The sequence below is a fragment of the Thunnus maccoyii genome, chromosome 7 (genome assembly GCF_910596095.1).
Source record: "Thunnus maccoyii chromosome 7, fThuMac1.1, whole genome shotgun sequence".
Taxonomy (NCBI): domain Eukaryota; kingdom Metazoa; phylum Chordata; class Actinopteri; order Scombriformes; family Scombridae; genus Thunnus; species Thunnus maccoyii.
In genome coordinates this window covers 16,635,666-16,657,545 of record NC_056539.1, presented here as the reverse complement: position 1 = coordinate 16,657,545, position 21,880 = coordinate 16,635,666, and the positions used below count along the sequence as shown (strand labels likewise).

Here is a 21,880-nt window from a genome sequence, read left to right as displayed (position 1 = left end):
TATTACTGATAACTAATACTTAAAAGTATTAAAACAAAACAAAACAAAAACAAATGAATGAAATTAACAGTCATTAAATACACAACTGGGAGTGAAAATTCTGTTCCCACTCATATCTTACTGCACATTCATCAAGTATTCTTCTTTAATATACATTATGTTTTTGTTAGATAGTGTTGTACTGACAGAAAGATGAAAGATAAATCACTCACCACTGTAGCAAATACATATCTCTGGTCCTTCTCTTGTAGCAAGAGTAACACATCAGAGAGGAGCACTGCAAGAATATCTGGAAGGACAAAAATCAAAAATCACTAGACTTCAGAGTGTAAACTGGAAAGATGGAAGATGTATATCCAAAATGATTTGCTCTGGTTGATCAGTAATGTATCTTGTTTTATTCATGCCATACCTTTGAGCCTGCCAGAGGCAGCTCTCCAGTTGACTGTGCCCTCATGCAGCAGCCGTCTCCTGCCCGGTGCCAGGTCCTCCCTGCGAAACACTCTGCCATCTTTGATTTTTCCCTGTGCCTTTGGCTCCATCTTGTTGTGTATGTCTCGAAGCCGAGATGTCTTCTCGTGGAGATTAACCAGTGCATCCACCTGAACAATTGTGTCTTTAATGAGACCCAGCCCCCGAGTCAGCTCCTCGTGTTCTTCTGTACCCGCTAGAGATAGGGAAAAAAAAAAATGAACCTCTACACAATAGATGACATTAAGTTAAGTTATTCTTCACTGAATATATGGGTGTAGTCTCTTGGACATTGATTCTAATTCATTTAGCAGAAAATGCATGTGAAACATCAGACCCTCAGTGTTGTGCAGAATGCGCTCCACTAGTACTGGATACTTGGTAATGCGCTGTGTCACCAACAGAATGCACTCAGTCACTCCTAACCTCCGAACGATGGACAGGTTGCGGATTTTCTGAGAAAAAAATGAAGCATAATTTAATTTCATTCATCAGACTGCTGATCTATGATAGTGTACTACTGAGGCACTGTGGATTAAATCTTATTTGAAAAATAAGACAAATGCTTATGTGTCTTACCCGTATGATAATTTGGAACCTTTTGTTGTTTTGCAGCTGTTCTTTGTAGTAGTTGACAGCCTCAGTGTGGTGACTGCAGAAATCTCCATAGCAGTCCTTCATCCTCTCTCCTATTTCACCTGAGAACTGGAGAACAAAGGAAACTGTCATCTTTGACTGTTCTGTATTAGAACCTGCAGTATGTGAGTCTGTACATGTGCTGGCCCATGTGCCAACAGATTTGTTTTTTCATCTTTCCTCTCCCATTAATCATCTCATGATCCCTCAGATTTATCTGGTGACTCCCTGGAGGGGCCAAACCCCTAGGTTTTGAACCACTGGACTAAACTAGCTAACTGTATATAAAGTAGAGTTCAAACTAGCTCCTCCTCCAGCAGCTACAACAGTAACATGCTGCTCTAACACTGATGCTTCAGTATTAATAATCTAATGATGTCATATATAATAATATATAGTCAGAGAGACAAACCGAGTACTTTTATTTTAATACTTTTACTAAATTTAGCTGCTAATACTTATGTACCTTTACCTAAGTAGGATTTTTCATGGAGGAATTTTACTTGTAATGGAGTACTTTTACATTGCTGTATTGGTACTTTTACTTAAGTAAAGGATGTGAATACTTCTTCCACCTCTGGTAATTTGTGTATCATATTGTGAATGTATGACTATTATGTGATGTATTCACAGAAATAGATGCTGGGAATTTGCATGTATGTGTGTTCTTCTTTGACAGGCTGCCTCCTCCCCTACCTGTGTGATCAGTATGTCTGCCACTCTGTTGATAGTATAGTTCCTGTCGGAGGGTGTAACAAGGTTTTCTCGCCGGCGTTCTTTGAGACGAGACAGGAAATGTGTGTGAAGCTCCAGGAGGTTTTCCAAGCGGGGGAACAGACAGTCCAGCTTAGCCGAGTCCATCTGGAGGTTCTCCTTCAACTCTCGTACATAAACGTGCAGCATGATCTTCAGTGTCCGCACATGGTGCATCTCCGTCTGCATGAGCTCTGTGCAATGGCATAAAGTCACATGTTCATGTTCTGCCATGGAAAGCACATACATGTACAATGCTGGTTCGCAAATGTATGTCTCAAGCCATCCTTCTCCTTAAAAAATTATTGTCAGGGGCCAGCATAAATGTTATTTTGATGTACCCCTGCTGTTGTGTCACCAAAACAGTCCCATCAAAGAGTTATCTATCACTCCTCAGGACAGGTAACTCATTCATTTAAAAAGGTTCATGACACTTACCATATATCACATCCTGTCTCTTCACTGTTTCTTTAGAGTGCTTCTTAACATACTGCTGGTCAACTGCCAAACTCCAAGACTCTGCCTCCAGGTCCTGGGCATCAGACTCCAGATCAGACCGCACTGATGCATGGTGAGTATCTGAGGAAAGGAGCCAATTGATTAAAAACTAAAACATTAGAGTGTTATAATCCAAAACTCTATCTAACATGATTCCTAATATATAAGTGCACATATAAGGAAAAACATGTTGGAGGCCAAAAATTAGGTCTCTGTTTTCACAGGAAGGTCAGAGGTCAAGGTCAGCAGAGCAGCACCCCTGGAAGAATACTATCTATGTTAAGGACTCAAAGTCTGCCTCGAGGTCAGTTAAGCATAACAAAATGATTTTGTAGTTGTGGGACTGATCATGCAACCTATGGTCTGTCTCATCAACACTAAGGTGACAGCACCTATCAAACATTCTCAAAATGATTGATGACAAAAAATCTAAAGACTATTTCCTTTAAAGGACTTCGGGTTATTCAAGTCCCCCGAAATTTTAATAGAAGAATCCTCTTCGTTTTATATCCTTTATAAATAATAAAGGATTTTCAGGGGATTACTCCTTTGAAAAGTCCTCCAATTTCTTATTGTGAAGCATCCAAAAAGGAACCAAATATTAGTTTAAGAATATTTCTCTGCTGACTTAATGTCTCATCTGTCTTTTTGTGTTTTGGCAGGGTTGAAATGATATAGACACCAACTTGCAATCTGATCAAAGTAATCTTGGCTCAACAACAGAAAGTGTCGATACTTTCTTTGTTAAAACAAAACTTGTGAAAAAAATGAAACATGAGATAAATTCGACCTAAAAAATAATTTTAATTTGAGCAATTATTTCATAAAAAAGTGTCATCCAGTCGTGACAGTGAAATGCATTTTAAATGGAATGAATCTGGTTAAGTGTGTTACTACATGAGTTAAGGATGGATATGAATCTCATAGGTGACAGAAAAAAGATGAGGTCTTTTTTTTCCTTTAATCTGAGTGCATCTTAAGTTGTAGTCTGACAACAGAACACTGAACTAGTGGTTTAGAGGATCAACACAGGTCAACACAGACAGCTGTGTTGACCTACAGACAGCTCTATAGCCACTACGATGTAGCTTAGCCTGTACTCTAAACTCAATACTAGGGCTGGGGGATATGGCCTTTAAATAATATCGCAATATGTTGAGGCTATATTGTGATACACAGTATAAATCTTGGTATTTTGGAATCTCTTCTAAAAGTACTCTAAACTACAAAAATACTAAACTACTGTTATAATAAAGTGAAATAAAGTACTATTATAATAAGAGTTAAATTAAGTACTATTATAATGAAATGAATCAAACTCGCCCAGGAGGGTGGTCTGGATGGGCGGGCGAATGTGTGCGAAATGTAGGTGAGGTTTTTTTTTTTGTGTCTGTGAGAGGAGAGAGCAAGAAAAGTAAAACACTAAAACGAGTCTCATGCTGGCGGCTTAAAAAACATTATGTGACAATTTGTACTCAATGTTTGCAATAAAGTCATTTACTACATCCCACGTAGAACAAGCAGTAATACATTGAGTTTATTCGATATATCACTCACCCCTACTCAAAACGGATACGTATTGATTTACATAATTTATTAACCAATGATACTTTTAAATGCAGGGACTTCCTCAAAAAGGTGTTTGTGGCTAAGATTTCTGATACTGCGGTGTGCTGATTGTAGGTTGTTATCTGTGAGTGTTAGATTAATGCCTAAAAGGTAAAAGTTAAAAAAAATGTAAGTATTGTCAAATTTGTTTTTCCTCTTTCTTTCTTTTTGTTCTTTTCCAATATACTGTAGAACAACAGAGATAATAAATAAGAAACTGAGTCACCCTGCTCTTGAGAGACAGAGCTCTACTGGTGCAGTAGCTTTTTCATGGTGAGGGTGTGTCTGATAACAGAACAAACTCTGGAGCATGGCAGCTGGGAAAAAAAAAAAAAAAGATGGTTTTGTAGGTGGCAAGCTAGTGCCCAGTTAGTCTGCTTCTCTCCCACACAGTCCAGCTTAATGAGAAAGGGTGAGGTCACCCCTGACTCCACAAAACACGCTCCACACACTCTCCTCCCTGAAGACAAACTACCACTCTGCACTCAGGAAAATGCACAGATCTTAAGAGTACTGAACAGGCTGAGAAAAGGTTAGAAAAACAGTCACCACCATAACAAAAAAAAAAAAAAGCAACATATCGCAATATTTCCACTTGTGATATGTAATCGATACACTGGCGCCAAGTATTGATACATTTTTTTTAAACATGGGACCGCTCAGAATTGATTCAGCTGCTTTGACTTAGCACTACCAGAGCACCACTACTCTCCGCCTCCTTATGGAGGCGCTGAGCAGACTGGTGACAGTCAGATGAACAGCAATTGTAGGTGACCATGAGCAGCTGCTGTCAGACTCTCCATGTCCGCTGGAGCTTTGTCACTTGAAGCACATTCATGGCTCTTTGTATGTCTGTGTGGTAACTGTGTTGTAGATGAGCTAACAGCTCTACTACAAGAGGTTTTGTGGTGTGTGTGTGTGTCTGTAGGGGAGTGTCCGTTGTCAGTATGTAGCTATAGCCCTGCTGTTTGTCATGTTAATGGTAATCTTATAAAGCTCTGAATATAGCAGAGTTCACTATCGGTGAGTCATGTGTTGTGTTTACTGCCACAGGAAAGGAATAAATCTTTGGGTTATTTGTATAACTGTGTGAAAGGCACAACGTGTTCTGATATTTATACTTGGCGGCATTTCTTTTCTGTGAAACTAATGTACTGTTAATGAACATTGTACATTATCTGACAATTTCCTGCTCTTTGAAATATATTTTTTTTCTTCTTCAGCTACAGATATTGTGATATATCGTTATCATGGGATGAATATTGTGATAGTATCGTATCGTGAGTACATCTCTGACTCCAACCGCTAGAAAGTAATTCTCTCTGAGTACACGATTTCAACCCAAAAATAGTGGAATTGACTTTCAATCCCCACCTCGTTGAGTCAACCTACCTTCTACGATGATAGACTCGGTGGTGGAGGGAGCGAGGGAAACGGCGTCTTCGTTGCAGCGTTTGGAGCGGAGAGCATCGGTCTCATCCATCTCCCCAGGGAGGGATCTGAGGGATGACAACCACAGGTCCAAGGTGGCATACATGCTGAAACTAGTACAACTTAATCCCACTAGCTGGTTGTAGCCTAAATAAACTTCCAACTTCCAGCCAACATTCGCCAATAGCAATGACATAAAAATAGACACAATAAAAAACAGACAGCTACATTTTTCTTTCCCCCTTTTCTTAGTTTTGCCCGACAATCAATCTCTCGTGCGCTCGGTAACACCTCATCTACATCCGTCTCGCTCTCCTTCTTCCTACACACTTTTCTTAGCGATGCAGTGGAACAGCAGTCCACACTGAGAACTGTCTAGACTCAGTTTCAAAAGGCTGTTATATTAAAGAAGACAGCTTGCCTTGATATGTCGCCTATAAATACACATCTTACGATGGCATTGAAAAAAAACTATATTTCAACAGCAAAGACAAGAATCTAAAAATATTCAGCATTTACATACAGCAGATCCTGCAAACATCATTATTGATTTGAGAGCAGATTACTAGTTTTTGTGCTGGTTTTTGAACTCAAGTCCAAACAATATAAAATCCTGTCATTCAGAACTAGTCTTTTAAAAAGGGAAAAAAGCAGGGAAGAAAAAGACAAATAAACAACGTTTCTGCACAAATAAAGGTCTTCACTGAAGTCTAACTTGCATGGCAGAGGTACTGACCCTGAGCTGTTGTTGTGATGGAGGCTGTGGCCAAGGCTGTGGGCAGAGGCTGCGGTAGTGTTGGTGGTATGGGCGGCAGGAGGCTGAGTGCTTGGTCCCCGCGGACAAATGGTCATGCCTGGGGCGCTGGGAACACCTTGGGAGCCATCCAGGAACTGCGATGAGGCTGTGCCTGACTGCTCCCGCTCTCTGTCCCGGTCTTTTAGCGCTGGGGAGGGAAAACGAGAGACAAGTGAATGAGAAGGGACGGAGGAAGAACACGAGGAGAGACGAGGAGAGGAGAGGGAGAGGGAGAAAGGAGAAGATGACCAGCTTAGAGAAGAGGACGACGACAGGGATGAAGAGGCGAGTGGACGCTTGTTTGACGCCCTTCCGAGTCGACCCCGGTATTTTTTCAGCCAGGATCGAGGCAGGGATCGGAAGAAACGGCAGCTGATCAGGTCGCGGTGCATCAACACTCGCACCCCGACGCGTCTGGACAGACCCCGTGATGAGGCAGAGGAAGAGGGTGAGGAAGAGGAGGATGGTTTTGCAATCCTGGAGCAAGCTTTTGAAGCCCTTGTAGTTTGGTAAGTGCTCTTGGTCATCGTCAAATCCATTGTAAATGTTTCGATTTAGGAGGAATGGCAGAAGGAGGAGGATACTACTCCAAACTCCAAGGTAAGGTTCAATAGTAGCCGTCGCAGTATCTGTAGTCACTATTATAAAAGTAGTAAGTGATGCACCTTCACTGGTGTGAACCACAAGAAGCAGAGGACAGTGGAAAGACTGGTTTTATAAGCGACCTGCCCAGATGATTCATATACAATCTCTCATAGTAACCTCTGGAAAAGAGGCCAACCCTTTCTCGCACTTTCTGATTCTTCACTTTTCTTCGATTCCTCCCCCTGCTCCCCGTCTTCCCGACCCCCTGCACAGGCTACTGATTGGCCGGAGCAGGACATGAGGTGAAATCGGGTGTGTGGTTGACACAACTCCAGCTGTTCTCGAGAGAATAACAACCGCTACAGGAGATTAATTTAAGCTGCAGCTGCCCCTCATGTCTCCTGTGGGTTCAATCACATGCAACAATACCTGCTGATTCCTAGGATGGACCACTTCATAATAACAATAATAATAATAATAATAATAAGAATAATAATAATAATAATAATAATAGCACCCTGGACATTTATTCTGAGGTTAATCAATTTAACAAGTAGAAATAACTTTAATCTAACCTTTTGTAAAGTAAAAAAAAAAAACATAAGGATGAATCTAATATCTTTAAAAAAATAAATTGCAATGGTCTTATTTTTATTTCCTTATGCTTTTCTTGTTATTGATATAAATTCAACTACTGAATATATTGTGTTGTACAATATTAATAAATCTATATCCTGAGTTTGGACAAGAACTGGACGAGAGGTAAACAACAAAGGCTAATCATCACCTTTGTCTACAGCCTGTTGGAGGCCAATCTTTGTGGTGTACTATATGTTTGTGTGTCACCCCCTCTGCACTAAGACACACACAACATAACACACACAAACAGTAAGACAAAGATTCGCAAACTGAAGGAAAAAAAAAAGAAAAAAGGACGATTCCACGCTCAGGTGTCATCAGGTTAATCTGTTTAATCCCCTGCAAACAACCAGAGATGCAACCATCTCTCTTTAATTTGACACCAGGGGACTAAACCACCTTCCCGATCGTCAATGCAAATACATCAATTGATACTGTGGTCAGTGGGATTCATGAGACTTAAATGTGAATCATGGAATTTCTACTTACCGAGGATGGGAGATCCAGATGAGCTTCTCCTCTGTAGAGAATCTCTCTGTGTGGAGAAAATGAAAAAAGGCGGCATATTTTCAAGGCCATTCTCTCAAGCTCTTATCAGCTGAGTGACAGATTACAAAATGTCTAAAAATTGCACGCTGTTACTGTACTTTCCTTACAGGACCAGAGTGCTCACATGGTCAAGAACTCCGTTTTAACAAGCGAAGCCCATCTCAGGCAGATTCATAGGAGTGGACAGAGGGATATAATCTTCATTCGATTGAATAAGAGCATAAACCTTCCTGCCAAAAGTGGATTTATGCTTCTCTGTATTAGCGTTGCAGTACTTAAATGTGGAGACTGTTGCATCTCCTGTAAAATTGAGCTACAGAGCAAAGCAAGAACTTTGCAGGTGCAGGAAGTGTTTATTGAAAGTGAAGACAACATGGAGCAGGTTGAAGAAGGCTCAGTAATCTAGTCCTTTTCTGTAAAGCTAGTCACATTTTATTTTTTTGTGATTAGCACAGCTATGATGGTCACTCAAATACAAAGTGAATGAAAGTGAATGTAAGTAAAACCCAATTTCTCTGAGTATATAATACATGCACCTCAGAGCTTGCTGAAGCACAACATACATTTAGTGTAGCAGTGGTGCTGCAGCAATCAAAGGTTTAACGCCTTTGCTATAAATATGCAACATGAAAGCTAATTCTGCACCATGCGCTTCTTGCCTATCATGAGACTGCCAATACGCTGCCATAAAGAGGCATAAATCTGACTGAAGTGTCACAACAATACTGACAATGTTTTTCTTGATCTTGTGGCTGTGTTTTCTTTACTCTGAAATGTATTGTCTGTGCTACTGATAAAAACTCTGGGCCATGTACAAGTGCATATAAACAGTGTATATAAGCAAAATAATGGAACACAATGGGAGTTTAGGTACCGGGGCTACTCCACTGCAACCCTTGTTTTTCTATGTTCCAGTGTGGTGTTTACCTTATTCTTGCTGCTGGTGCACTCACCCAGCAGAGACTTGCAGCTCTTGTGAACGTTCACAGCACAATCTGAAAAACAGCAGGACAGGAACTCAGAGTCAGTATTGCATTAGTCTCGCTGGACCAGTTACACACTGTATACAGTATACTTTTCTATTTGCCTTTTATTGAATCAGATTTGAGGCTTCTGATTGCTGTAACTCTTATTCTCCTGTTTTGTCTTATTCTATTTTAGCTTATTTTTATTTCCAATTTAACACTTTAGTTGTATTTAAATGTCTATTTATATTGCATTGTCCTTCTTTAACATTGTCTTGATGCCTTTTACGTTTTATGTAAAGCGCTTTGAATTGCCTTCTTGTTGAAATGTGCTATACAAATAACCTTCCCTTGCCTTCAGAGTACAAATTTTCAATGAAACGGTAAACCAAGTTTGAAACGTAAAAAAACCAATACAACAGCTCCTGAAGGTAATGTTCAAAGTAGAGGTGGTGACTCAAGCAAAGTTACTTAAACAAAAGCCTGAAGGCATGGCTTTTTCAACTGCCTGCAGATTTCAAGTGTTTATTTTCAGACCAGTATTCTCATCACAAAGTGGAAGGATCACTTCCTGCTATGTGAGACTGGCATGGCAGTAATTCGGTGGCTCTTGTTTGTTTACACCTACATGATACAGACTCGCATGGTCGGCAGGTCAGGAAAACTCCCTCCTTTTCTCAGTAATATGTTTCTCTTCTGTCTACTTTCTACTTCTCCATGTGTGGGAAAACAGAGCTACTGCTGTCAGGTTTAGATGAAATGACTGATTGTATCTCTGCTGATTAGCACAGGTACAAATCACAGTTGTTTTGGAAAAACACACTGCTGCATAGTAAGATTTCCCCTTCATATTCCACTCAACTACGAGAAAGACAAAACACTGGCAAAACAAAGCAACTCAATCTTGCTGCCTGGCTACATACTGTATAAGGTGAGCAGCAGAAGCCTTTCACAAGGCCGTCCAACCAAATTATCACTATGCAAAGTCTGATCCCAACCTAGCCAGGTAAAACCAAGTTGACCATGACAAGAAGCACATGGTATTCAATGCAAACCATATGTACACAAGTGCAAACATAAGTAGCCCTCTGTAGAGAGGCCGGTCAGTGGAAACAGGGTTGATGAGTTAAACAAACAGTGGCCTGAATGACGTGGGTCACTCAATGATGGAGAATACAAGAGAAAAAAATCTAAATCAGAGTGTCATTGTTTGTGTGTCCTTACAATCATTCACCTGTTTTAAATACTCAGATTAAATTCTTATGATAACATGGAATATTTTCAGTATTTTTAGTTTACTGGTTACTTTTTTTGTTTCTTCTTCTTCATTCTTGCTGAATGGTTAACGATCCGAGTGACAAACTAACTCAAACTTGACCGAGAAGGAACTACTATTCATGGGATGTAACAAAGTGAACATTTTAGTTTGAAAATCCCTTCTCTACCATGTTACATGGGAGTAGGCACGAGGCAGAGAGGGGATTGTTTGAATCTGGTTACACAGCTTGATGACAAAGGTGGCACTCCTGTGAACAACACATTGTAAACATGACCTATACTGGCAACTTCCAGTAACTGCTGTACAGCCTACCATAAAGGCTTCTATTGCTTACTTCTCTTCTGTGTACTACTGTGGTACAATGGAGACAATGATAAAAAAAAACCCTCCTTCCTGTAGAGTAAAAGCATGAGAGAGATAATCATTTTTGCATGTGTGGGTCAAGTAAGAGGGCCATAAAAGGATTAAGTGCATATACTAAGTGAGTATTAGTGTAATCTCTCTTCATTTACCTTTTAGTTCTAGCCAATAACCTAACCAATTTCCTCTATTATTTGACTTCATTCACAATCTAAAACCTACCCTCGTCTTCCTCTCTCTCTCTCTGGTAATAAATGAACAATTACTGGCTGAGCTGAAGGAAAAGAAAACAGAAACTGGCTTCTGAATAATCTTCACCAGCAGTTCTGTGTCCCTCTTTGACTTGGGTCCAGTAGTACTGAACTGCTACATTTTATGCAAACCCTATAAATCCCTCTGTAGGCACCGAGTAGTGCGTAGTTTGCCAAAAAGCACAAAACATCTCATATGAACAACACCTTACTGCTTTGGAGCAGATAGTCCTCTTCAGATTTCACCAGAGAAAAGTTTTTTTTTGTTTTATTTTTACCTTTAGAGGAGGATACAGGCAATGAAGTCAGTAATCCAACAAACTCATCAGCAGTCGAGCAGCCGGACCCAAAGATAATTTTCCACCTCACTCCGACTAATATGCAAAATTCCAGTCTCTCTGCCAGCCTGGCACTTTCAGACAAAAGGCAAAAAGCACAACAAGCCCTCAACGTCTAAGTCTACCAGGCCAGTAGTACATTTTCAACAAAGCCCAAACACACAGACTGGGAAAGGCTCGGGACAGTATTGTTAAGAACAGGATAAGATAAGAGGACCATGTTTGGTAAGCAGATCTAGATGGAATAAAAAAAAAAGCAGTGTCATTTCAATGTTATTAAAGTCATCACTGAAGAAACCAAAAGTAAGCCATTTCCTTTCAGGAATGCGTAGTAGAAGTTATTATACGCAAATTGTAATCAAAAGAATTCTTGCACAGCTGAAGTAAAAGATTATCCTTAGATAAGCAAGAACACTGTGTTTGCCGTTTACTGATATTGAAGCGCTTATCAGCACCGACTTCAGCTACAGACCACCTCTGCGTTTGGTAATAGTGCAGTGTGTGATAACCACAGTGAAAATATACCAGTATTGCAACCGAAAATAAGCTAGGACTGACAGATCACAGTACACACAACTCAAACCAGTACAAAGTGTTTCATACAGTCCAGTGGACAGTATTGGGTGTGATTCAAGCATCTCATGAGCAACGTGATGAGTTGCAGTCAGTCAGTCGAGTCAACAGCACTGTGGTTTGCAACTGATCCACGGGACACTCAGCCACCGTCAAAACCACCACCACACCCAACATCTGCTGACTGGTAACTATTAAACTATGACAAAAGAAGTACACTTGTGGCCCGCTGTACACACTTCAGTGAGTCATTCAATGAACTAGAAATGCAAATGCAAACCAAGCCTAGGTTGCTTCCCAGGTTGATGATAGACGTGCGTCATTGTCTCTCATTTGCCCTGAGCATCAAAAAAAAAAAGTACCCTAAAAGTTAGGGCTGTAGTCTGCTGGTCGATTAGTTGGTCGATATGCCCTCGTCCGACTAAATTCTCATTGGTTGAATAATCTCCGTGTTATTTTCATAAGGAGAAAAGTGCTACATCAATAGCTTTCCAGGATTAATCAATTATTTCCTGCGGCGGGATATATACACTGGCACTCCTGTTGTTTTCACAACTTTGAACTCGCCCAACCTAATGGAGACTGCTGGGTCTGACTGTACTCGTTTACTGAACACTTACTGAATCTGTGTTTCTCCATAATGACACAACGAGAACCCCTGCCAGGCCAAAAAAATATGTTTTAATATTTGATATATCGAAAGCGTTTGGGAGTCTCTGTGCAGCACTGTTCCTGTACGTGAGTCAACCTCTGTCGTTGCCTGGGAAATCACAGGTAGCGTGGCTCCGTTAAGGAGTATGTTTGCGTAGCGAGTGGGAAAGAGCGAGGGGCAGAGAGGTGACGGTGGATGCGAGCGGGACAGAGGAAAAGGTTAGTAGTAAGTTGTCAGTCTGGCAGTAAATGTACAGTACAGACTACAGTGTGTCAGTTAATAAATGCTAAAAAGTCACGTCTGTTGTTTCCCTAAATGATGGAAAAGTGAAGGAGGTTAGCTCCAAAGTTAGCAACAATGGGTTAGCCTAACCTGAAGACACAAAACAGAGAAATAGAGAATAGAGAAATGTGTGGCTGCCGAGTTTACTGTGCACTCTGTCCCATTACGATTTTAGTCGACCAAGACTTTCTTTGGTTGACTACAGCCCTACTAAATCACTGACAGACGCTAACTCACACAACAGAAAAAAGTCAAATCAAGTTAAAATCACTTAAGATTTTACTGTTACTGGACAGAATGAATGAATGTGTTGCCTTCTGTAATCTTTTAGGACACAACTGGAATCAGCAGACTTCCAGATAATGAAGGGAGGGTTCTTCAAGGAAAAAGGTTACATCATGCACCAGCACACTTAAGAACTGTTTTCATCATATTGCCTTCAAGCACTGTCAAGTTCAAGACTGTGCGTGTGTGGAATTGCAGTTTCCATGGCTGCTGGGTTAGCAAGTTTTATCACATTAAATAAGGGATTGTGTATACTTAACATCACTGATGACTGTTTCCTAAAGAGGTTTTCAGATTGATTTCATACCTTCCAGACAGCCACTGGTTTTGATTCGGTTAACTAAGAATATTAAAACTTATGAGACAGGCAAATCATCACAGATTTGGTCAACTGTGCATTTTTGTCAATCATGCTGAAACTGTTTACCTTTAGACAAGCTTGCAAACAACCTTTTAATGCAACAAACATACAAAAACAAATGATCCTTTTCATGACGTCCATGTTTTCGTTTTGTTAGACTTTCTACTTTGGTTTTCAGGTTATTTTCAGACCTGTGAAAACATAAATACGGACACATGTACACAGTACAACCTTTAGATAGTGTAATGCCACCATCTGTGGTCAAAGTAACTTGGGGGGAGAATTCAATATGTAGGTTAGGCTAATAATACCTGTGGTTTCCTATTCTTGGTAAAGACTAAACCCATGTATTTCACTCAGCAACCAAAACCTGACATCACCTGCTTCCTGTGTCTGCTTGCATGCGCATGTGCGTAAGAGGTTACTCCTAATTCCTTGAGACAATATGGGACAAAAACATCAACACTTGGGGCAAAGCAGCCAGCCAACCCATGACATCATCTAGTGAAAAAGGAGGAACTGGGGCTCGGGGAGCTTTTTAACTCAGTGAAGCGAAACACCTCTGCCGGTCACATTTCTCTCACATTAAGCTCTACCTTACTTCCAAGTGGTAAAGTCACATAAGAGCAATTATTTCATTCATTCAACTCATAGCTCCTCTGCTGATTAGGCCTCTTCTGATCAATTACACCAGTCACCTGACTAATCAGGCAAATAGACACAAAGAAAAGTAGATGATAAAAACAACTTGAGAGGTGAAAATCAACTGAGATGTACTCAGCGGGGACAGGGAGGCAGTCAGATCCTTGGTTTTGTAAAAGAGCAGACATCCAGAGAGTCAGGCGTGCTGGAAGGCAAAGCAGTGATGCATGGAGAAGTGGTGTGCTAACAGGGTGAGATGGGTGAGACCCAGAGTCAGTGGAGTGGGCTGTTATGCTCTGGCAGACCTGCCAAGCACAATTAGCACCATGTGACCCAGTCAGATCAGAGTGAGGGACAGGCTGAATGGTAACCCCTCAGCCTGGGTCATTCCTATTGCCTGATGCCTGTAAAGCACTGTTATAGTAGAGGGAGGGCATCGCCTGCTCGGCTGAGGAATGACAAGAATTTGACACTCAAGAAAACATCATTTAACACATCGAGGATTATGCACTATTATAATACCAATTTAGTTAGCTGCCTGAGCCAATTATTATGGGGTGGGAATACAAGGAGGAATACATGACACTGTTATACACTGGCAGACGAGACGAGACAAGATTTACACAACAGATAGCACTATCTAAGCTGTAAATGATAATACTGTTGCTTCTATAAAGCTTTGAATTCCCTTCAACGTTACATCTGAGCACATTTTAAATAGCCGAAACGTTAAATAACACTAGTTATCTTGCGTGCTAATGTTAGCAATCACCTGTTGAGCTTCATGCAGAGTCTGACCAGACAAACTGCAGATAATACACTAAAAGAAAAAAAGTTAAACTGAGGGAAGTTAAGGGCAACGTGCAGATACAACGATAAAACAACGTTAACGTGGTTGTCTGTTAGTTTATAACATACATCACTTTAAGCTAATTAACGCCCACCCAGCTATTTTTCAAATAGAAGCGGTTGTAAGCAGGCTAACACGCTAAGTGGCTAGTTAGCTAGCCGTAGTTACGTTAGGACTAACTGCGATTTAATTTGGGCCGGTTTCTGATCAATTACATGTAGTGGAAACTTTAAAAGAAGGGTTTCCTGGTTAACAAACTGACTTGAACCCGACACAACAACAAGCATTTAGCAGGAAAACGCGAGAAGCGGTTGGCTATGATTAGCATTTAGCTGGCTAACTAGCGGCCAGGATGCCTGAAAAGTCCATTGAGCGAAACAAACGGGAGTCTATCCACCTGATCCCGCTGGAGACCATCGCTACAGTAAGTTAGCCGCTTCTTACCGTTACACCAAAACCCGGTTTGAGCTCAATCAGCTGCATCCAAACAGAAAAGTAGTTTGCCCTTAAGCTAAATAAGTTAGGGCTTTGAAATCAGCAGCAACAAGTATCCCACATTCTTGGTTTTGTCCAGTTTTGTGTCCTACTCTCCTCTGGGAACAATCTCTGGCATACAAACGACGCATTCCACAGGCTGAATCCCCACAGGGCTGGGTTCAAATTAAAGGGACACTCACTTGTTTTCTCACGCCTCTGTACGTGTGTGTATGTGTATGTGTGTGTGTGTGTGTGTGTGTGTGTGTGTGTGTGTGTGTGTGTGCGCTTGCACCAACAACATAAGTGTCAAAATGTAGGATTTGTCTCTATATCACTCTCTACAGCCATTGCTTGATTAATCGGGAAAGACAAACATAGAGGCAGATGTCTTATTGGCGTCTGGTTCATGTCAAATTGAAGCAGTGCAGCTTGAATCACACTGGATGTGTGGTGCCTTGAGTCTTCTGATATATGCCAGAACAACTTTGTTTAATAAGCACACTATTAAAAACAACATTAGATCCCCTCTGTCAGACTGGCACTTTATAAATGTCCTGAGCTTATTATGGTCTTTGTCTCCTGCAGAACAGAAGGAGCATGGACACTTATTCGGCTACAGTCATGACATAATGAAGTAGTAGCACTGTCTCGAAATAGTGCAATTCAAAGAAAATGAAATAGCATCAACATTGAGAATGATTCTGTTTACTTCCTCTTTGTTGGAAACTTTATTTGGTGATGTGAAACAGACACTGAGCGTTTCATCTGTTTAGAGACTGCAGTCTCTGTCAAGAGGATTCTCCACGAGCAGACCACATGGCTTATGAGAAGACAGTCTCTGGATTACGGATCATGTCAACAGACCTGTGGCAGAAGTCGACACAGCTGACTAGTCATGACTGTGTCATGATGATGTAAAGGAAATACCCTGTGTGGGTTTAAAAGTATCACTTTTAAAAGTACTTTTATCCACTTGTATGGGGTTTTTGGAAGAGAAAAGTACGGAGAAAATCTGCCTTTAACAGCAGTAAATGCTGTATCATATCAGAAGAATTACTATTTATTTTAATAAATGATACAGATAAAAGTCTTCTTAGTGTGATGCTTTTTCATCTGAAAATTAGATAAATTAAGAACTCGATTCTGTGTCTTTGTGGTAAATAAATGATGTGCAACCACTGGAGGAATGTGCCTAACTACATTTACTCAGTTACAGTAAAATTATGAGGTACATACTGTAAATATTTCCATTTTATACTACTATTGTAACTAACTATTGTACTTTCTACTCCACGCATCTGTCAGCTACAGATTGTAGTTACCTTTCAGATTATTTTAAGCATGTAATAGGCTTAAATATGATGCATTGTGATGACTAAAAGTCTAGTTAAAATTAGCTCCACCACCACTACAACATTAAAATGCTGCTTCCACATTACTGTACCAGTAATAATATTCCAATAAAATATGTGAATGATGTCATTCTGCATACTGAGTATGTTTTACTTTTGGTACTTTTAGTATATTTTTCTGCTTTTACAAAAATTTTGAAGGCAAGACTTTTAGTTGTAATAGAGTATTTTTACACTGAAGTATAGCAACTTTTACTTAAGTACTTAAGTTTACTTGAGTAAGTAATATCTCAGCACTTCTTCTACCATTGGTGCAAATATCTATAAAATGGCTAAATTTTACTGAACTCTAAATTTGTCATGTGCTTTTCAGTTCTTTCAGTCAGTGCACCAAAGCAGTATAGTAACCCTTAATTGAAATAATGTTTTATGTTGTATTTAAGAGATGCTGTCATAATTATTATCTTGATAATATACACTCATACTTTACATGTTTTTTCAACGCAATTTAATGCCACATACAATACATCTATTACCAAAGGCTTTGGTAAGAATAGTAATATACAATAACTAGTTTCTGCTAAATTCGACTCCACCTATTGTTTTGATTAAATCATTGATAAGCAGCCTACTTTTTTCAAATGTATATTATGTTAAAAAAAGGTTTTCCTCCTGCTATTTGAAACAACTATTAAAAGTTTGTCATGCAGTCTGTATTGTTGGATCACAGTTTTTCCCCTGAGCTCTGCTCACCACTGCCTGCACAGTTTTACGTGTCTTTCATGAGGTATTGCAGGGCTTATCAGCTGACTAACAGGCTACAGAGGAGTGGCATAAGAATGAGAGAAAGAGGAGCGGCACGGTGTTGAAATGTCCTGCACAGGTCTGCTCCATGAATGGACACAAGAAGCTTAAGAGGCTCCAGACAAAGCAGAGCCTAGATCCTCATTGTAAGAGCTCATCCAACACACAAAACAGACAGGACGTATATTACAAGCTGTAGGAACAAAGTTAAGACGTGCTGCAGCATCACATAAACAACTGTCAGAAGGTGCTGATACATCCTATCTAAACAAGTGAGTTGATTTGTACAACAATAGGACCCACAGCAATGATGCAGTGCAAAAAAGTGCAGACAATGTCAGTGTAAATAATTCACAAGTTCAAATGCTCTAATCAGAAACTGAAAGGGAAATTATCACTTTTAGAGCGTCATGACATGGTGTTAGTTGCAAAGATGAAGTGAGAATTTGCTTTTTTCTGTTCTCTAATTTGCTACAAAACAAAGATGTCAACACGTATATTAATATAACCTGAAGTCAGAAATAGTCATGTACTACAATCAGAAATAGTATTTGGTGTTCACAGATGAATTCACGTGTGTGTGTTTGCCTGTGTGCTCAAGCACGCCGATAAGTGGGTGAGTTAGCAGTCATGCAGTCACATGAGTATAAATAGATGCATGTTTGTGTGTGAGCAGAGCACCTGTGCACGTGTGTGTCAGCCTAAGAACGAGCGTGGGTACGTGTGCACCTGTGGCTGTGTGGCGTTACTCACTCATGCACTGCATGCTGTGCTTTTTCTGCAGGGTCTTGCTGCACAGTGAGCAGGTAGCACAGCTGGAGAAAGAGCCAGGCACCAAATGATGCTTGTAACTGTATGATTTCTCTTTCTCTTTGGCCTCCTTCTCCTTCCCCTTCTCTTTCTGCTGCTCTTTTTCTCGGTTCTTACCCTGCAGAGGAACAGAAAGAGCAAAACAGAGAGGGAGCTTTGCGTTTACATGCAAACTTGTGAGTTCATTTTCAGCTCATACTGAATGGCTGGGTATGATACCTCATAACCGTGTCAGAGGCAGGATATATAACAGGGTTTGCGTAAGAAGATTAGCACACTGTGTGCACAGCAACATGCACACCAGTGAACTGTTTACACTTGAGGATTTGGTTTTTGTACTGTACCGCAATACAACAGCAACAGCAATCACTTTTCTGAATTCTATGTTAAAATGTGATGGAGCATTTTGTCCCAAGATTTTAAAGCTTTAATGCTCTTAATGCTTAGATCATATAAACCATTACAGTTAAGACAGCAAGGTATGTGATGACATGCACCATTTGTCTGCGGTATGTGTTTACCTTGTCTTTACTGAAGGAGCCCGCCACCCTGCTCCTCAGAGAGCTGAGAGTTCTCTTTACCTTGGTACCTTTCTCCACCTTCTCTGAAGAATCATCCTCGTCCTCATTCCTAGTAGAAGAAGAAGAAGAAGGGAAGATCCAACATTGTTCATTTTACTGCCAGAATCTGATAAGCCCATTCTCACTTTTTACTTTCACTTATTCAAAGTTGTTTAATTGATCATCTGTGACTAATTTTTACTGTCATCCTAAGGTCCATAGATGTGAGAATGTCTGAGGGGTCAGTACTTACTCATTAGAGAGGAACTCATACCAAGTGACATTTGCTACACCTTTGGCATCTGATTTGTTGATCCTCTGCTTCGCTCTGTGGAAGACAATGAGACGATGTTATTGTGGTGAGCCAGTGAGTTTCAGAGGAAAACCGGTATGAACTCTGAACCTTAAATCTAAGATTGTGAAATATTCAAAACACCATGCTGGAAAATTGAAATAAATGAGTGAATAATGTAGAGAAAAAACAATCAGAGTATAGATAAGTTGCACTCAATCAGCTGAGTTTCATTGTCAGGTGAATTAAACATCAACTAATGATGTGAAAATAACAACTTGTGTTTCACAGTCTCTTTCCGGAGTCAGTGCCACACTGTGTCAGTGCACAAACGGATAGATGCAAACACACGTGTCAAACTCATGCATACGCAAACACACACACACAGTGACACCCGCACGTACACAGTGCTTCACACTTGTCATAAACTAGCACGCCCTGCTGCTGCTCTGAAGACTGTGATGGTGTTTGAGCAGTGGTAGGAGCAAGCAGACCTCCCTCTCCTGTTTACTTACCCATGGTACAGCTTTAGCTCCTGCAGAACTTTCTGTACCATCAGCCTAAGACAAACAAGACACTGAGCCTGAGTCGGGGCTGTGAGAAGAGAGGAGAGGAGAGGAGAGGAGAGGAGAGGAGAGGAGAGGAGAGGGCGAGACTGCTGGGAGCTGGGTGTCAAACTGTGATTTAGAGAAGAATCCTCCCTTGTCTGCTGCGTCCACACAATCACCAGAGACACACACACACACACATAGTCACACAAGCGCACGTATACAATACACATACACATGAAGGGGCCATCTAAGGAGCTAGGAGAGAGGACTGTGGGAGGAGGAGGTTGCAGAAGTATGACATGGAGCAGAAATGTCAGGAGGGAACGGGGAAAGCCCCTTTGTTATGTGGGAGTTAGATAGCTATAGCAGACTATAACAATTTACAACTGCGGAACAGTATGTGCACTACTGTACTGAACCATTCAAAAGCTGCCGCAGGTATAATTTACATGGCACAAGTGATCAACACTAGTTGCCTCTTGCAAAAGAGTATCTTTTCTTTTCTTTTCAAGCGTCATTAAACCTGAGCTGCAAGTCAGACTGATGCATCTTCTGGAGAGGAAATGGATATTCCACTGCGTATTCCAAGTCAGGAAGACCTCTGTAACCTAACTCAAGGTTTTAGCACACTTAATTGATGACCGTGTAGACTTACATATGGCTCTGTCCTTCAGTAGAATGTAAGTTTTCCTCAGGGTCGAACTCCTCTGCTACAGGAGAGAAAGAGGAGAAAGTCAATTGTGATGAAAAAGCCTCTTTACATCTCCCTGCTGAGTGTCAAACACATCAACGAACATGTACTCTACATGCACAAACACTCAACCCTACCTCCCGCTGCCCTCGCAGCCTGTTTGGATGTCTGTACAACATGAGAGATGTGTGCAGCACGTGAACATTCGTCTGTGGCAAGGATCTCCGAGCGGGAGTACAGTTGTCTGACAGGAACACCGGCAGCCTGAAATCATTGCAGAATAAACACAAGTGTGAATCATGTGCACATTACATTTGTGTTAACTCCCTTCTACAACATACAGCTGAAATACAGATGATGATAACTTTTACTTCACCTTTATTAGTTGGTACATTTAGTTTGTTTGGTTTTTTTTTGTCACTTTGGTTATTTTTCTGCAGGTTGTGAAAATACTGCAAATGATGCACATTTAAACTCTGAGGTTATTTTGTGTCCAATGTTCAAGTTGTGGCCAACCATCAACCTTATTCCCTATAATGAAATCTGGTTATATTTTGTATTTTTCTTCTTATCAACAAATCCCATGAAAAGAGCAACAGATCTCGTGTTATAGATATTGGCTAGAAATTATTATGAACACACAAAAAAGCCACTGCAATGGGCCAAATGTGTCCCACACACACCAGCTTGCTGCTGTAAATACTCACCAGAGCACTAAATGTGTATTAATCAGTAGCTGAAAATAGTATCTGAATTCATTGTATTTGAATTTCTTTATTTGAACAGGGTCAATGTACAAGGAACATTAAACTTATGTAAAACAAGGAAAGATGTAGTGTACCAGGTTTTGGCAAATTGCTATTTTCTGCCCGTCCCTGGGCAGGTTAGTAAAATAATAAAATAGTAATAGAACAAAATACTATGGTAGCCAATAAGAGTGTAGGAACTGAATCATCCCCACATCCCCAACCTTGAACCAACTCCCCCTTTCCCTCCCCCCACCAAAAACACTAGTCCCCAACAAATCCTGTTTGACTTACAGTTGCTAAAAACAACAGTGCCCTGCTGTTTTATAATATTACTTAACCTTTTTTAAAATTGAAAATATAAAACTGAACTAAGCCTAATGGGCTTCGAGCTGAGCGCCATAGACAATTGGAAGTTGGAAAGTATTGAGAGACAGACTAACGCATTGTTAGTTTTGGTCTTTTCATGAGATTTATTGACAATAAAATCCTTATCCTTCAAGTATGAGGCTTTATTACCATGCTGGTGACCCTGGCTCTGGGACAGGGGACCCTCTGCCTGGGACCATCTGGCTCATCCCCAGGACAGGCTGTGTGGCTGCAGCTCTGCTGCTGGGTGGACTGTCTGTCCTCATCATCATCCTCTCTCTCTCCATCACTGTCCATGGCCATGGTATCCAGACTCAGTCTGGCAGCACAGCATAACAACACGTACAGCAGGGGGTTATTCAGGCAGGAAATTTGATCTATTAACTGAGCAAAACTTTTGAGTGAGATGCTCTATAACCTGAAT

At 40.6% G+C, this 21,880-nt stretch overlaps 1 protein-coding gene across 3 annotated transcripts in view; it reads right to left on the bottom strand.

Annotated features, from left to right (window-relative positions):
• arhgef18b (rho/rac guanine nucleotide exchange factor (GEF) 18b) overlaps positions 1 to 21,880 on the bottom strand; it is a 46,954-nt gene that overhangs the window by 19,086 nt on the left and 5,988 nt on the right. For 2 of the 3 annotated variants that reach the window (XM_042416429.1, XM_042416430.1), the window contains exons 4-19: positions 21,607 to 21,775; positions 20,479 to 20,605; positions 20,306 to 20,360; positions 19,061 to 19,135; positions 18,769 to 18,877; positions 18,191 to 18,365; positions 8,894 to 8,961; positions 7,907 to 7,952; positions 6,134 to 6,341; positions 5,359 to 5,465; positions 2,299 to 2,439; positions 1,804 to 2,054; positions 1,051 to 1,176; positions 809 to 926; positions 413 to 667; positions 213 to 289 (exon numbers count right to left, since the gene is read on the bottom strand). In XM_042416429.1, the coding sequence (XP_042272363.1) occupies positions 213 to 289; positions 413 to 667; positions 809 to 926; positions 1,051 to 1,176; positions 1,804 to 2,054; positions 2,299 to 2,439; positions 5,359 to 5,465; positions 6,134 to 6,341; positions 7,907 to 7,952; positions 8,894 to 8,961; positions 18,191 to 18,365; positions 18,769 to 18,877; positions 19,061 to 19,135; positions 20,306 to 20,360; positions 20,479 to 20,605; positions 21,607 to 21,775 (2,107 nt within the window). Of the gene's footprint in view, positions 1 to 212; positions 290 to 412; positions 668 to 808; positions 927 to 1,050; positions 1,177 to 1,803; positions 2,055 to 2,298; positions 2,440 to 5,358; positions 5,466 to 6,133; positions 6,342 to 7,906; positions 7,953 to 8,893; positions 8,962 to 18,190; positions 18,366 to 18,768; positions 18,878 to 19,060; positions 19,136 to 19,614; positions 19,627 to 20,305; positions 20,361 to 20,478; positions 20,606 to 21,606; positions 21,776 to 21,880 lie in introns of those variants that run through there. The other variant, XM_042416431.1, reaches the window with a different exon arrangement.